This window comes from Diorhabda carinulata, chromosome 5, assembly GCF_026250575.1.
Source record: "Diorhabda carinulata isolate Delta chromosome 5, icDioCari1.1, whole genome shotgun sequence".
NCBI lineage: Eukaryota > Metazoa > Arthropoda > Insecta > Coleoptera > Chrysomelidae > Diorhabda > Diorhabda carinulata.
Window position 1 is genome coordinate 3933098 of NC_079464.1, and position 18897 is coordinate 3951994.

Sequence of the window (18897 nt, forward strand, 5' to 3'; positions counted from 1 at the left end):
TAACATTTTTCAATAAAAAAATTGTTATCGAGAAAAGTTGGCTGTTGAAATGAATGTAGAGGTGAGGAGAAACCACTTGAAGTATATAAATAACCGTTTGATTAATTTATATATTCATAGTAGGTTTCTAGAGTTGGGAAATACCATTTAATATAACACACGAACGAAAAAGTAGAGGTGGGAAACATTATTGGAAATTGGAACGTGTATTTTATAGTAACATTTTTCAATAAAAAAATTGTTATCGAGAAAAGTTGGCTGTTGAAATGAATGTAGAGGTGAGGAGAAACCACTTGAAGTATATAAATAACCGTTTTATCAATTTATATATTCATCATAGGTTTCTAGAGATGGGAAATACCATTTAATATAACACACGAACGAAAAAGTAGAGGTGGGAAACATTATTGGAAATTGGAACGTGTATTTTATAGTAACATTTTTCAATAAAAAAATTGTTATCGAGAAAAGTTGGCTGTTGAAATGAATGTAGAGGTGAGGAGAAACCACTTGAAGTATATAAATAACCGTTTTATCAATTTATATATTCATCATAGGTTTCTAGAGATGGGAAATACCATTTAATATAACACACGAACGAAAAAGTAGAGGTGGGAAACATTATTGGAAATTGGAACGTGTATTTTATAGTAACATTTTTCAATAAAAAAATTGTTATTGAGAAAAGTTGGCTGTTGAAATGAATGTAGAGGTGAGGAGAAACCACTTGAAGTATATAAATAACCGTTTGATTAATTTATATATTCATAGTAGGTTTCTAGAGATGGGAAATACCATTTAATATAACACACGAACGAAAAAGTAGAGGTGGGAAACATTATTGGAAATTGGAACGTGTATTTTATAGTAACATTTTTCAATAAAAAAATTGTTATCGAGAAAAGTTGGCTGTTGAAATGAATGTAGAGGTGAGGAGAAACCACTTGAAGTATATAAATAACCGTTTTATCAATTTATATATTCATCATAGGTTTCTAGAGATGGGAAATACCATTTAATATAACACACGAACGAAAAAGTAGAGGTGGGAAACATTATTGGAAATTGGAACGTGTATTTTATAGTAACATTTTTCAATAAAAAAATTGTTATTGAGAAAAGTTGGCTGTTGAAATGAATGTAGAGGTGAGGAGAAACCACTTGAAGTATATAAATAACCGTTTGATTAATTTATATATTCATAGTAGGTTTCTAGAGATGGGAAATACCATTTAATATAACACACGAACGAAAAAGTAGAGGTGGGAAACATTATTGGAAATTGGAACGTGTATTTTATAGTAACATTTTTCAATAAAAAAATTGTTATCGAGAAAAGTTGGCTGTTGAAATGAATGTAGAGGTGAGGAGAAACCACTTGAAGTATATAAATAACCGTTTGATTAATTTATATATTCATAGTAGGTTTCTAGAGTTGGGAAATACCATTTAATATAACACACGAACGAAAAAGTAGAGGTGGGAAACATTATTGGAAATTGGAACGTGTATTTTATAGTAACATTTTTCAATAAAAAAATTGTTATCGAGAAAAGTTGGCTGTTGAAATGAATGTAGAGGTGAGGAGAAACCACTTGAAGTATATAAATAACCGTTTTATCAATTTATATATTCATCATAGGTTTCTAGAGATGGGAAATACCATTTAATATAACACACGAACGAAAAAGTAGAGGTGGGAAACATTATTGGAAATTGGAACGTGTATTTTATAGTAACATTTTTCAATAAAAAAATTGTTATCGAGAAAAGTTGGCTGTTGAAATGAATGTAGAGGTGAGGAGAAACCACTTGAAGTATATAAATAACCGTTTTATCAATTTATATATTCATCATAGGTTTCTAGAGATGGGAAATACCATTTAATATAACACACGAACGAAAAAGTAGAGGTGGGAAACATTATTGGAAATTGGAACGTGTATTTTATAGTAACATTTTTCAATAAAAAAATTGTTATTGAGAAAAGTTGGCTGTTGAAATGAATGTAGAGGTGAGGAGAAACCACTTGAAGTATATAAATAACCGTTTGATTAATTTATATATTCATAGTAGGTTTCTAGAGATGGGAAATACCATTTAATATAACACACGAACGAAAAAGTAGAGGTGGGAAACATTATTGGAAATTGGAACGTGTATTTTATAGTAACATTTTTCAATAAAAAAATTGTTATCGAGAAAAGTTGGCTGTTGAAATGAATGTAGAGGTGAGGAGAAACCACTTGAAGTATATAAATAACCGTTTTATCAATTTATATATTCATCATAGGTTTCTAGAGATGGGAAATACCATTTAATATAACACACGAACGAAAAAGTAGAGGTGGGAAACATTATTGGAAATTGGAACGTGTATTTTATAGTAACATTTTTCAATAAAAAAATTGTTATTGAGAAAAGTTGGCTGTTGAAATGAATGTAGAGGTGAGGAGAAACCACTTGAAGTATATAAATAACCGTTTGATTAATTTATATATTCATAGTAGGTTTCTAGAGATGGGAAATACCATTTAATATAACACACGAACGAAAAAGTAGAGGTGGGAAACATTATTGGAAATTGGAACGTGTATTTTATAGTAACATTTTTCAATAAAAAAATTGTTATCGAGAAAAGTTGGCTGTTGAAATGAATGTAGAGGTGAGGAGAAACCACTTGAAGTATATAAATAACCGTTTTATCAATTTATATATTCATCATAGGTTTCTAGAGATGGGAAATACCATTTAATATAACACACGAACGAAAAAGTAGAGGTGGGAAACATTATTGGAAATTGGAACGTGTATTTTATAGTAACATTTTTCAATAAAAAAATTGTTATTGAGAAAAGTTGGCTGTTGAAATGAATGTAGAGGTGAGGAGAAACCACTTGAAGTATATAAATAACCGTTTGATTAATTTATATATTCATAGTAGGTTTCTAGAGATGGGAAATACCATTTAATATAACACACGAACGAAAAAGTAGAGGTGGGAAACATTATTGGAAATTGGAACGTGTATTTTATAGTAACATTTTTCAATAAAAAAATTGTTATCGAGAAAAGTTGGCTGTTGAAATGAATGTAGAGGTGAGGAGAAACCACTTGAAGTATATAAATAACCGTTTGATTAATTTATATATTCATAGTAGGTTTCTAGAGTTGGGAAATACCATTTAATATAACACACGAACGAAAAAGTAGAGGTGGGAAACATTATTGGAAATTGGAACGTGTATTTTATAGTAACATTTTTCAATAAAAAAATTGTTATCGAGAAAAGTTGGCTGTTGAAATGAATGTAGAGGTGAGGAGAAACCACTTGAAGTATATAAATAACCGTTTTATCAATTTATATATTCATCATAGGTTTCTAGAGATGGGAAATACCATTTAATATAACACACGAACGAAAAAGTAGAGGTGGGAAACATTATTGGAAATTGGAACGTGTATTTTATAGTAACATTTTTCAATAAAAAAATTGTTATTGAGAAAAGTTGGCTGTTGAAATGAATGTAGAGGTGAGGAGAAACCACTTGAAGTATATAAATAACCGTTTTATCAATTTATATATTCATCATAGGTTTCTAGAGATGGGAAATACCATTTAATATAACACACGAACGAAAAAGTAGAGGTGGGAAACATTATTGGAAATTGGAACGTGTATTTTATAGTAACATTTTTCAATAAAAAAATTGTTATCGAGAAAAGTTGGCTGTTGAAATGAATGTAGAGGTGAGGAGAAACCACTTGAAGTATATAAATAACCGTTTTATCAATTTATATATTCATCATAGGTTTCTAGAGATGGGAAATACCATTTAATATAACACACGAACGAAAAAGTAGAGGTGGGAAACATTATTGGAAATTGGAACGTGTATTTTATAGTAACATTTTTCAATAAAAAAATTGTTATTGAGAAAAGTTGGCTGTTGAAATGAATGTAGAGGTGAGGAGAAACCACTTGAAGTATATAAATAACCGTTTGATTAATTTATATATTCATAGTAGGTTTCTAGAGATGGGAAATACCATTTAATATAACACACGAACGAAAAAGTAGAGGTGGGAAACATTATTGGAAATTGGAACGTGTATTTTATAGTAACATTTTTCAATAAAAAAATTGTTATTGAGAAAAGTTGGCTGTTGAAATGAATGTAGAGGTGAGGAGAAACCACTTGAAGTATATAAATAACCGTTTGATTAATTTATATATTCATAGTAGGTTTCTAGAGTTGGGAAATACCATTTAATATAACACACGAACGAAAAAGTAGAGGTGGGAAACATTATTGGAAATTGGAACGTGTATTTTATAGTAACATTTTTCAATAAAAAAATTGTTATCGAGAAAAGTTGGCTGTTGAAATGAATGTAGAGGTGAGGAGAAACCACTTGAAGTATATAAATAACCGTTTGATTAATTTATATATTCATAGTAGGTTTCTAGAGATGGGAAATACCATTTAATATAACTCATGAACGAAAAAGTAGAGATGGGAAACAATTTATTTAACGCGGATTTTTTCAAAACTAACATCTTTTCAATTGCTGTACTATCAAATTTAGAATTAATTAATTCAGGCATAATTATACCAAACGTAATTTTTCCACGACACCCACTTTGGTAAATCTTTTATATCAAGACATTAAAAAAAATAATGACGTTTAAATCGAATACACAACTAATTTTATAGTATACAATTCATTTCAACACAGACAATAGATAAATTAACATGTGGTTGTATTTCGAAAAAAAAAAAAAAAATTAATCGAACTTTTATTGACTTTAGAGAAAATCTAATATGGAAGTATTATTCATGGTAATCGAGGTCGAAGAAAGTTTGTTGGGGAAACTCAACTATTGTTTACACCATAGGCGTAGTTCTAATAAGAATAATAATTAAGTAAATTCATTTTTTACATCGATATTTTACATAAATAATCTTTTAATATAAATAATTAATTAAAAAAAAACGTTTGTAAGACTTCCTTAATAACGATTCACTAATTATTTTGAGGTTATGAGATCCATACTAACCTTTCAATAACAGAACGTAGTTCTTCTTGTCGTCTGACCCTTTGGGGTATTCCCAATCGATGTCGAGTCCGTCGAAATTCCTTTGTCTCAAGAAAGGAATAGCACTAAATATGAAAGTTTGTCTAGCATATCTACTGGCCGCCATATCTTTGAATTTTTGGGTACCGAATGACCAACCACCTATAAATTATTAATTAAATCATTCGTCCCCTCAATATTGGTCCAAATATTTATTCGAATTTTGTTTTAAAAGTTTCCCATCTCACAATAAAACAATATTTGTTCGGATGGCCCTTTCCAATACAATTTACCCCAGTCCTTGTTCAGTTTTATCTGCTTTGGGTATAACCAAAAACTAAAAATCTAGTGGACTGAAGAGGATACAATGGAAGATTATGGAATATGTAATAAAATATTGAGACAGAAAGTTCCAGAGGCGTAAAATAAGAAGGATTTGGATTAGACAAAGCCAAACAAAAAATCAAAAACTCGATTTCAATTCACAACCAAGTACTGTTCAAAATCAAAAAGTACAAAGTCTAGATTTGGGATATTTGACGTGTATGTGTCTACTCTGAAATGGTTCAGTACTTTTGGTACCATCAAGAAGTCCTGCAAACGGAAAAGTGTCACTTCTTTTTGGCCAATCTTCAAATCTTATTTTTTCTAATATAACCTCATCGGCTGGTTTAACTCCTGCCAACCCAAAGGTGCTTATCGAGAGCCAAATTTTGAATTTTGATGCTTCTGGACGTCGTCTACAAGGCCGAGTTTACGTATAATAGTAGCTCACTAAACTACTGGTTCGAATTGAATGAAATTTGATGTATACAGTATTTATATAAAGCCTGTTTCGTTATTTATAGTAGCGTCGTGTACCCAAGATCAGACGCTTTGGGTTGAGCCCTTTGATGTTATTATGTTTGCACCAAACTCATAGGCTGGGCGCTGACAGATGACATAGCGTGGAGCTGACGTCCATATCCAGTTACTAGTCGGATTTCGCGTCTATTTATTCGAAGTAAATGTTTGGTACGAGAGGGAAAACGTCCTTCTTTGTATATTGCGAAATGGAAGACCCATTAGGACTTCAAGGGACCTAATTGGGGCTGTACATATGGACTTTGTGGATACTGAGATAGGCAATGCGCTGGATTCGCTCCAGTCATACTCTTGTGAGGGACACGGGACACTACACGATGATCCCTTACGTAAAAAGGGGTTTAAATATTTTGTTACCGAAAATTCAGGCTTCTGGTTTTATCCACAAAAATGATCTGATATTTTTTATAAAAAAACTTCTGCATACCATTGAAATAATAATTATATTTCTGTTAAATAAAAAAAATGTATTAATAAACTCTTTATTTTACATTTCCTCTATTTGCATTCTTTTTTTAAAGTTTGGCAACGTTGTTCGAATTACTGCGGTAACGTGTTCTAATGAAAAATTATATAATAAAAAAAAACAGTTAAAGAAGATATTGAAATTACTAGTAGCTTTTTCGAAAAAGTACATAATTTGTGAAACAAACAAATTATATAATAAATAACGATTTTACCTGATTCGGTGATTAATGCAAATGTGACTTTGCATTATGTAGAAACTTTAACCATAAATAATTCTCGTCTTAGTAACTGTTGATATTCACTTATTTTTATAATGAACACTATGACAAGTTATTTTTTCCACTAAAATACTTTTAACTATCATTTTTTGCTATAAATACGAACTACTACAAAGCATAAACGTCCCGGCATCAATTCGATTATAACCCAACATTCTAACTTCCATGCAAAATGGCGGACTGTCAAAATCAGCTGATTGATAATAATTATTTTTAATTATAATTTTAGCATTCTGTAAACGTGAGTTGTTTTTTATTCTCGAAAAATTTATTGTGAGGAACACGGGACACTACACGATGGTAAAAAGGGGTTTAAATATTTGGTTGCTGAAAATTCAGGCTTCTGGTTTTATTTACAACGAAATTATAGGTAGGTCAAAAAAAGATCTGATGAACTTCGATAAAAGGATGATTTTTGACAAAAAAATTTTCGTAACTATTCATAAAAAATAATACAATACAAACAAAATACGAGGGGTTCGGGAAATTAGTAACAAGTGATTTCGTGTGATAAAAATGAATTTAAGAAATATTTCAATAATAAACATTCATTTACATAAATAACAGCAACTATTTATCACAATATAAAAACAATTGAAAATAATCGACTCACCAATAGCAAGTAAAGTCTTCAGTTTAGGATTAGCCTTCTTCAACTTATGAATCCTTTCGTACAATCCAATTTTTCCATCTTTAGTCTCATCGTTACTTTCGAAAGACGACAGTTTTCCTTTCTTCAACCACCCGAAAGAAAATATAATATGTGTACATAGATCGGGTAATATATCTTCGGGTTGAAATTTACCAATTTTGACTCTATATTGTGACCAATTTGTGTAATAACAAACCACTTTATAACCGTCATCATTGTCTTTTCGTGGAGTTATTAGAGAATTATTTGTAGTTTTTCTTGTACTTGGTCTGGTTCTCCTAAATTTCGATATACTCGGAGCGGTTTCTTGATCTGTCGATACCGACGACGTTGATGATTTCGTTGGTCTTCGTAATCTTCTTCTCGATACTTGAAATTTTTGTTAAAATATCATCAATACAATAATTTCAAGATTACGTAAATTATAACTTAGATTAAAAAAATATATATATAATTAAAATCATAGAGCTAATATTGAAGATAGAGGGCAAGTTCAAGTGAGGTTAAACTACCGACTGCCCGATAAAGAACATCAATATACCACTCTCTATCTCTTTTCACTCTAACCTGATTGGATCGCCTTGATTTCGTTTCGAGTTGTGGGAGTGGCAAAGGGAGGAGAATAATAAGTTTTGATTTTAATAGCTACTAGAGACAGAGAGAGATATATATATAAAAATGTTTATTTTTCTCTTTTAATAGTATAATTTGACTTAAATGCAGCTCTCTATATTTCAATTTTAATTCAACGTTTTTTAATACATAAAGTGACCTCTACCCTAACTTCACTAATAGTACACAAACAAGAATTTCAATGAAAGATTACGTAATTTATAATTAGGATTTCAAAAAATATATATAATTAAAATGTTTTAATCATAGAGCTAATATTGAAATTAGAGGGCAAGGTTAAGTGAGGTTAAACTGCTGGATTGCCTGATAAAGAACATCAATATACCACTCTCTATCTCTTTTCACTCTATCCTGATTGGATCGCCTTGATTTCGTTTTGAGTTGTGGGAGTGGCAAAGGGAGGAGAATAATAAGTTTTGATTTTAATATTTAGTTGAGAGAAAGATATATATATATATATATATATATATATATATATATATATATATATATATAAAAATGTTTATTTTTCTCTTTTAATAGTATAATTTGACTTAAATGCAGCTCTCTATATTTCAATTTTAATTCAATGTTTTTAATACATAAAGTGACCACTACCCTAACTTTACTATTAGCAGTAGAAACATTATACATTCTATCATTGGGCGATACTACATCTTCAGGGAAAAAAATATAACAAAAGTGGCACCAAGAAACACGCGGAAATCACAATTTTAAGTTCACCACTAGAGAACGTATTTGAAAATATTGAATTAAAAAAAATATATTTTCCTAAATTTGCCCAATTATTCACGATAATCGAATTCTGTACATTTTTCATTGTAAAAGTTTCAGTCTATCTCTTCAAATAAGATGTGGGGAAGAGTGGGGATTTTATTATAAAAAAAGCCTGTAAGTCCGGTTCTGCTTAGCCGACTTTTATAAACTTGACATCGTTTGAAAGAACTTTTGTTCAGCAATACAAAACAGATAAATTCTAAGCGATTTAATAAGAAGCGTGTATACTAGAGGGCGTTGTTTCATATATTTTGAATATTGTGATTTCTCTCAAATAGGAACATAAACGTTTGAGTGAATCTTTTGAAAGTAAACGAAATTAACTTTAAAATAGCAAAAACCACATATTGATATCTTTTTTGCATCTCAAAATATTTTAATAAATGTGTAAAAAGCAGGAATTTTTATTTATAAAAAATGGCCGCCGGCTGTTCTTAGTTACCCACCCGATACACTTTTATTAGTGTACTCAATTTTATATAAAACATACTTTTGTATATCTCACTTTAATCTCCTAAGATTAAAAGGAGATAGAAATAAAAATTGATTAGCTTCGTTCATTTACATCTCTTCTGACAGCTGTCATTTTCGATCATACGGTTGTTTGTTTGAACCAAGCAATTTGTTATTTCATTTTTATGATGAGTAACTTTATTTTTATGGTATTTTTAAAACAAAAACAATAAATATCGTTATACTACTTTGTTTACATCCAAATTTGTTAGGTCTAAGTTTCTGATTGGAGTTTCGAAAATGGAAAACGTCAAAATTACCTGTAATTTGGTATATACACTCAAATATTTTTAAAATAAGTATATTTCATAGGAAAGGGAGCATTTCTTCAAATAATAATATAATAATAACCTAACCTAACCTAACTTTTTCAGCAGTTAGGCGAACAAATGATAACTGAAAATGTCACGCAATAGTGTGTCAAAATTTCGGGCTAAACAGTGGTTTTAAAAAAGGCCAAAAAACTTTATTAAGACGTATATTATTAAGGGCAACATCGAAACTAAACAAAATGATTAAAAAAAATGTTTTACCCCCTTCCCTTGCGAGATGCAAAAAATTATTTCAGATACACTTATTTTACATATATTTGAGTGTATGTACGTGATTTTAAGGGTTCCAGTTTCCGGAACTACATCCAATCTTCCCATATTTTACTTTGTATCAGAAAATGCCGAGAAAAAATTAGTAAAAACGTTGTAGATTACGTTTTTCCCGATATAACTTTTGTATGAATCTTGTTGTTAGGGTAAATTCTCTCAAGTTCTATATACTCAAGGTCGTTTCATTATTCACATTTTTTTTAACCTTAATGTTTCGAAAACCTCTTATAATTCTAGATGCAAGAGGTATAATTTATACTTTCATTAAATCATAGTCTCTTAATTATCTACTAGATATTAAAATGCGGCGTTAAGAATGTCAAGGTGAACAAACAGTGTCGGGCGACACAGAATTAACCCAATTAACAAAAAAAAATGTGAAAAAAAAACAATAAAATGTTTTGTTTTGTGTTTGTTAGACACTATTTCATTTCGTAATAACACATTATGGGGCAATACGCGCTACTTTAGCAATATCATAGATAATAAATATCCTTGCTCCGTTTTTCTTTATATTTATACATTTTTTATAAAAAAACTTCTGTATACTATTGAAATAATAATTATATTTCTATTAAATCTAACAAATTGTATCAATAAACTCTTTATTTTACATTTCCTCTATTTGAATACTTTTTTTAAAGTCTGGCAACGTCGTTCAAATTACTGCGGTAACGTGTTCTAATGAAAAATTATATAATAATAAAACAGTTAAAGAATATATTGAAATTACTAGTAGCTGATTCGAAAAAGTACATAATTTGTGAAACAAACAAATTATATTATAAATACCGATTTTTCCTGTTTCGGTGATTAATTCAAATGAGACTTTGCAAGGTGTGGAAACTTTAACCATCAATCATTCTCGACTTATTAACTGTTTATTTTGACTTATTTTTATAATGAACACTATAACAAGTTATTTTTTCACTAAAACACTTTTAACTATAATTTTTTTGCTATAAATACGAACTACAACAAAGCATAAACGTCCCGGCATCAATTCGATTATAACCCAACATTCTACCTTCCATGCAAAATGGCCGACTGTCAATATCAGCTGATTGATAATAATTATTTTTAATTATAATTTTAGCATTCTGTAAACTTGAGTTGTTTTTTATTAAAGAAAAACTTCTACACGAACATTATTATTATTATTATTATTATTTCCATGAATATAAATAAGTAAAAATTGATAAAAATTATAATTGAAACTTATCTATCTGATTGCGTCAAACTGCCAGCCGTGGAATAAACAATTGATTTTCTCGTATGTACCTGTATTAGCTTTTCTTGGTTTTTTCCGGTAGTGAGAGTTGTTTTGAATTGTTTTTTTGTTTCGCGGTGTTAAAAAGACTCCGTAGATACTTTTTATATTTCTTTCTTTTAAACTAACTGAAGCTGAGTATTTTTGAATTTTTCTAGTTAATCTGCAATTCGCAAAATTTAGAACATTTTTATCCATTTTCTGCTTAAATTACAGGCATTGGTTGTTGTGTTCATGTTTATCAAACATGAGTGAATACTTTTCAAGGTTGTAAGTGATAACCCAGTGGCGGTTGAAAAGTACAAGGACAAACTTGAAGCTTTAGGTGGAATCAACCCTTTTCATAAGATAAAAGGAGATTTAGTCAGAATTCTACTCATATTCCTCGAGTTTCCAATATGCTTTAATCACCCCTTGCCTACACTAATCAAAAGAAAATACATAGTGGAAAAAAGACGAGGAAACCACGTTTCTGGGAAGAAAGATTTCGTCTATTTTAATAGCAACTCTTTAAGAAGACATTTCACAATATAATTGGGTATCATAAGGTCTAAAATATAACAAATAAGTTCATGAAACATATAAAAGCTTTAGGTAAACGCATTTGTTTACCTCACGGCGGGTATTTTGACAATTTGTTAGGCTGCTCTATTGCATAACCTCAATTCTTATTCTTTCTTAGTAACTATAAGCAATTAAACGTGCTGTTGCCAGATTTTATAAAAAATTTTTATTTATTGATGTATCCCGTAAAAATGCGTTTATAATTGCTACTAAATATTAGAAAATTAGTTTTGAAAAAAAGATAACTAATAAGATCCACTTTTTAATAAATACATCTCTGTTACGTTAGTACAATTTCCTGATTCCTATTTGTAAAGTATTTGTGCTAAATCGTTTCCTTTAATAAACAAGAATATTTATAATTTATCTAATACCAAATTTGATATGATATTCCAACGGTTTCAATGAATTTTGCTACGTATTATTATTGAAAGATGAATTAATATGCGTCGGTAATTCCAAATCGTTCGAAACTTCGACTAACATCATCTATAATAGTGCGACATATGGCATCGGTGTTCGAACATCTGACAGTTATATCTCCAAGAATATGTTAGAGGGGATGCTTTTGATTCAGAATAAGTTATTTTGTATCTATTCTGAGACGTAATTGTTGTGTATTGAAATTTGAATATTTATTAACAAGTTGGTAATTACTTCAAATGTGAATAAAAATACTCACCTCTTTCACTTGACACTAATTGAAGTAGTAAAATAGCTATCACACATAAAAGCACAAAAGTTCTTATTTTACACCGCAAAATCTGTAACAAGTAATAATATTAATTAATTGAAAACTAAAAGATCGGAGTACAATATTACAGATATCGTTACAGATGGTTAAAAGTTTTGCTATTTGATTTAAAATCACTAAAATCGTGCTGTGATTCCAAAAAGTAGTAGTTCCCATCTCTATACCTTTGACAAGTTAGACACTACTACTGCGTTCGGCTATGTAAATCTGATTATTCTGACTGTTCGACATCGGCAGCCATTTGCATTTAACGATATTTTATGCATACGAACAAATTTTAAAAAAATAACGTTTTTATATTGATTTTAGTGACATACTAAAACACAAATTAAATTAAATTAATATTCATATAATTATTTAAGGTAAGGTTTGTATATTATTAGAAGAATTATAATTTGAAATAGAGAGTTTGTTTGCACTTGGTATACCTGAAAATGTAAAAGTGAACATTCAACCGTGACCATATTACGTATTCATGATTATTTCGTGGAATTTAAAACAGTTAAATGGCATTAGCTAAACGAATTTGCCATGTTCTCAGGGGATTATTGTAAAAAAATCGTTATCTGAGATAAGGTATTTCATTAGTTTTCGTCATATATTCTAACCTCGATTGGTGCAATGCTTTTACTTAAATCCGATGCTGGAAATGGATTTTCTTCATCGTAGACGAGGTCAAGAATCAAAACAATAAGATGAGTAACAATAATTACACCGTTATTACTCATCTTATTAATAGTATCTGCCTCCATTTCGCAATAATGAATTGACGGTTCAAGAATGGCGCGTGACTTTCGCAGCTGTTTGAGCTACCGACGAATCACGATTTGTAAATAAGGAAGACTTAAAAAAAATTCATTTTGAATGGAATGACCTATAAATAAATGAGTCATAATGATTTGAGATAAAGATAAACGTTTAAAGAATCATTATTGAACATACTTTACTTCCATAACCTCAATTTGAAATCTATAAAAATTATACGAGGGGCAAGGAATATTTATTATATAAATTTTTGTTTGTTATTTGAGAAAAAATTGAGAGCATGTCACGATTTAACTGATAAATAAATGAGTAATAATTTTGGATCCAGAAAAATATAGAGTACTGAAGAATCTGAATATATACATATATCGATCGTTCTCTTTCTGTACATCAATTTAAACTCTATAAAAAGAATAGAGGGCGTGAAAATTATGGTCTAGCGAACTTACGCTATGAATAGACAACGTCGTCCAATCAACTTGAAAGCGCCACCTATCGATGGACGTTTTAAAAAACCATTGACCTCATTTCAATATACATGTTTCTATAAGACTGAAGTAGAAGAAGAGAAATAATTGACACTTAACCGTCTTAGTTTGAAAATAAAAAAAAAGGTATTTCTAACCTAAAAACACAATGAGATTTCTGTGAAAACTTATTTAGCAATAATAATAAATTTTGTTTCAATTCATTTGATTACGCAATTATTTATTTTTATATCGTTTTTTTTTTCTTTATGCAATATAAATTCGATCACATCTATTTTTTTCCGGTCCATCGAATACGTAATAGAAGTTGTTGTAATGATAAATAAATATTATACGAGGTCGGTAGGAGATTTAAATTTAATTATCCAACTTTATAACGCGAATCATCTCTTCATACTAACAAAAGTCATTTTTACCAACACATTAACCTTAAAAAATTATTACGCGTAGTTTTAACATCAAATAATGTCACAATTAAACTGATCCGTTAAATATTTCGTAGATTTTAAAAATAAAATTACGAATAAAACTGAATAGTGATAATTAGCAGTCTTTCACGTTTCCACAAACCCCTTACTAATTACAAAGTCTGGCAACGTTGTATAAATGTGACCTCATTCTCGTCAGTAATTTGACGGTTCCATGTTATTTCACATACACATGTAAATGTAAGTTAATGTGTCACGTGTTCACGAATGGTTTTTTACTCAAATATGATTTTTTTGTTAATGTATTCACTAATTAATTTAGTTTTAACTGCATATGCATAAACTACTGAACTAGATTGCTAAATAGCTTAGAAATTCCAATTATTATATATCGATTATAATATAGTTCCGTCATCTACCATTAATTCTTTAGCTCCAAAGCTTTTTATTACAATTTCTACGACTTTTTCGCGTGATGAATATTTTGAACCGTTCAATACGTCACTAATATAATGCCTCTATGAAGTTTAATACGTTGACTGCCGAGGAATTTTTTACGAATTATTTCATCATTCTCTTTGGTAAATTTGACTATAATTTATTTCGTAGCTTGCGCCAGTAACTCGTGTACGAGGGTTATTAGAAAAGTTTCCACCTTAAAAAAGCAATAAAACATTTTTTTTTCCATAATATTTTATTTTTTATGATTCTAGTCTATACACTCAATCAAGCGATGCTCTATTTATTTCCAATGTCAAAATATAATAATTTTCTTAAATTCATTGAATGTTATTTTATATAATTACGTCTAATTATCGAAATGTATGTCAAAAAGAACATAATTACCAAATAAATTATGTAATAGATATTTGATTGAATATAAGGTGATTCGTTAATGCTGATATTTTAATTATTTGAAATAATAATTTTAAAAATCGAAATAATTTTCCTAAAAAAAATTGTTGTGAGGTTTATTTTTAATTTTACTTTCCCTAATTCGTAAATGATTTATCACAGCAACAAATATCGATTAAAGCTCCACGTTTCTAGTAGTTTCTAGTATCGCCTAGTCCTTTGGGAACCTTATTTTATGGACAACCCTCGTATAATTGGATTTTGATAACAAGTTACTCTTTCGCATTTACCCTGTATACTATTTACTAGGTTTCCTTATGAGCATTATGTAATATCTTATTGAATATCGTCATTCTACAATCATATAACGGTTTTTGTTGAGTCACACTATAGACGCCACTAGAATACCGATTTAATTAGATTACGTGCATATTCGAAGGCAAAATAAAAAATTAAATTGTTAGTTTTTGATTGCGTATTAACTTCAAATGTGTATACAATAGATATTACATGCAGGTGCTTAGTTTTTGGGTATCACGAATCATTTTAATGACATAATCATCGAATCAATTACAACATATCCAAAGGCAGTGATAGAAATCAATTCCGAACATTAAACTCGTCTTTTTCTAACTGTTATGGTACATAACTTTCTTTTAGTCATATACAACCAAAAAGCGTAAATTACGTGGTACAAGCACAACGTAAATATAATGAATCGTTTTAAAAAAAAAAATGGTTTAAAAACTACTCCAGCCCCCTGTATATTTTTCTAAATTAATTATTATTATATTGACAGTATTATTAGAATTTAATTGGATCGTATTAATGAAAGGAATAATATGATACATTCAGTTCACTCTGTATAACATGTTCGTGAAAAAACTCGTATTCATGCAAGGTCGTTTTGTATATGGAGTATAAATGTTTCAACATCTAGTAGAACTTTGATTTTATAAAACTCATTACAACGTTAAAATTCTTGGTTTATTTTCCATTTATTGTAATTTTAGACTTCTTATAATCTAATTAATCGTAATACGTCACTTTCTTCTAGTACGACATCTAGCGATGTCAAAAGGAAATAGAAAAACTATTATAGTCATTTCGAATTTTTCGCTGACTTATATTATTTTATACAGTTAAAAATATTGATTTTAAATTAAATTTAAGAAGTTCTTTCTGTTATCTTTTTCACTTTCAAACATTTGAATTCGATATTTCATGCCTACCACAACACAAAAGTGATGAAGTATATAAGTATATAAGATAGTATATATTTGCGATGTTGCCGTGATCTCATATTAAATTTCTGAGCCAATGGAATACGGGGTAATTTAAAGAAAAAATTGTATATACTATATGAAAGATTTCCTAAATTTTTATTGTTCTTTTAGTGTTATACGTTAGTATTATTTGATAAAGTGTTCTGAAACAGTTGCTAAAGTGATAAATTTGTCCATATATACAAAAAAAATATAATACGAGGGTCTTTCAAAAATAAAACTGTCTATTGTAAGTTCTTACCAATTTTCTTCGTATTTATGGTGCTAAATAATACTATTCGATCATAAAATGTTTTATATCGGTTGTTGAAAAGACGGTTGACATATATATTCCGAGCAAATATGGTACGAAGGTCATTCAAAAAGAAAACTATTTACCTTTAAAATTTCTTCTTGGTTGTTGCTGTGGTGCTAAATATTAATATTTGATCATAAAATATTGTATATGCAAGGAGTATGATACAAGGGTCATTCAAAAAATAAATTTTTCATTTCAAGATTTCTCAACTTTCTTTTCGTTCCTGTGGTGATAAATTTTAATATTTTATCATAAAATGTTGTATATCAGTTGCTGAATAGACGATTGACATATATATATCCAGAAAAAATTTGATACAAGGGTCATTCAAAAAATAAATTTTTCATTTCAAGATTTCTCAACTTCCTTTTCGTTCCTGTGGTGATAAATTTTAATATTTTATCATAAAATGTTGTATATCAGTTGCTGAATAGACGATTGACATATATATCCAGAAAAAATTTGATACAAGGGTCATTCAAAAAATAAATTTTTCATTTCAAGATTTCTCAACTTCCTTTTCGTTCCTGTGGTGATAAATTTTAATATTTTATCATAAAATGTTGTATATCAGTTGCTGAATAGACGATTGACATATATATCCAGAAAAAATTTGATACAAGGGTCATTCAAAAAATAAATTTTTCATTTCAAGATTTCTCAAATTCCTTTTCGTGCCTGTGGTGATAAATTTTAATATTTTATCATAAAATGTTGTATATCAGTTGCTGAATAGACGATTGACATATATATATCCAGAAAAAATTTGATACAAGGGTCATTCAAAAAATAAATTTTTCATTTCAAGATTTCTCAACTTCCTTTTCGTGCCTGTGGTGATAAATTTTAATATTTTATCATAAAATGTTGTATATCAGTTGCTGAATAGACGATTGACATATATATCCAGAAAAAATTTGATACAAGGGTCATTCAAAAAATAAATTTTTCATTTCAAGATTTCTCAACTTCCTTTTCGTGCCTGTGGTGATAAATTTTAATATTTTATCATAAAATGTTGTATATCAGTTGCTGAATAGACGATTGACATATATATCCAGAAAAAATTTGATACAAGGGTCATTCAAAAAATAAATTTTTCATTTCAAGATTTCTCAACTTCCTTTTCGTGCCTGTGGTGATAAATTTTAATATTTTATCATAAAATGTTGTATATCAGTTGCTGAATAGACGATTGACATATATCCAGAAAAAATTTGATACAAGGGTCATTCAAAAAATAAATTTTTCATTTCAAGATTTCTCAACTTCCTTTTCGTGCCTGTGGTGATAAATTTTAATATTTTATCATAAAATGTTGTATATCAGTTGCTGAATAGACGATTGACATATATCCAGAAAAAATTTGATACAAGGGTCATTCAAAAAATAAATTTTTCATTTCAAGATTTCTCAACTTCCTTTTCGTGCCTGTGGTGATAAATTTTAATATTTTATCATAAAATGTTGTATATCAGTTGCTGAATAGACGATTGACATATATCCAGAAAAAATTTGATACAAGGGTCATTCAAAAAATAAATTTTTCATTTCAAGATTTCTCAACTTCCTTTTCGTGCCTGTGGTGATAAATTTTAATATTTTATCATAAAATGTTGTATATCAGTTGCTGAATAGACGATTGACATATATCCAGAAAAAATTTGATACAAGGGTCATTCAAAAAATAAATTTTTCATTTCAAGATTTCTCAACTTCCTTTTCGTGCCTGTGGTGATAAATTTTAATATTTTATCATAAAATGTTGTATATCAGTTGCTGAATAGACGATTGACATATATCCAGAAAAAATTTGATACAAGGGTCATTCAAAAAATAAATTTTTCATTTCAAGATTTCTCAACTTCCTTTTCGTGCCTGTGGTGATAAATTTTAATATTTTATCATAAAATGTTGTATATCAGTTGCTGAATAGACGATTGACATATATCCAGAAAAAATTTGATACAAGGGTCATTCAAAAAATAAATTTTTCATTTCAAGATTTCTCAACTTCCTTTTCGTGCCTGTGGTGATAAATTTTAATATTTTATCATAAAATGTTGTATATCAGTTGCTGAATAGACGATTGACATATATCCAGAAAAAATTTGATACAAGGGTCATTCAAAAAATAAATTTTTCATTTCAAGATTTCTCAACTTCCTTTTCGTGCCTGTGGTGATAAATTTTAATATTTTATCATAAAATGTTGTATATCAGTTGCTGAATAGACGATTGACATATATCCAGAAAAAATTTGATACAAGGGTCATTCAAAAAATAAATTTTTCATTTCAAGATTTCTCAACTTCCTTTTCG

The 18897-nt window shown here is 28.9% G+C and overlaps 1 protein-coding gene across 1 annotated transcript in view; it reads right to left on the reverse strand.

The window, feature by feature from the left end:
* Positions 1-18897, reverse strand: part of LOC130894096 (probable chitinase 10) — a 61110-nt gene that overhangs the window by 30268 nt on the left and 11945 nt on the right. Inside the window, exons 2-4 of the mRNA XM_057800674.1 lie at positions 12384-12465; positions 7304-7711; positions 5063-5242 (exon numbers count right to left, since the gene is read on the reverse strand). Coding sequence (XP_057656657.1) covers positions 5063-5242; positions 7304-7711; positions 12384-12465 — 670 coding nt within the window. The remainder of the gene's footprint in view (positions 1-5062; positions 5243-7303; positions 7712-12383; positions 12466-18897) is intronic.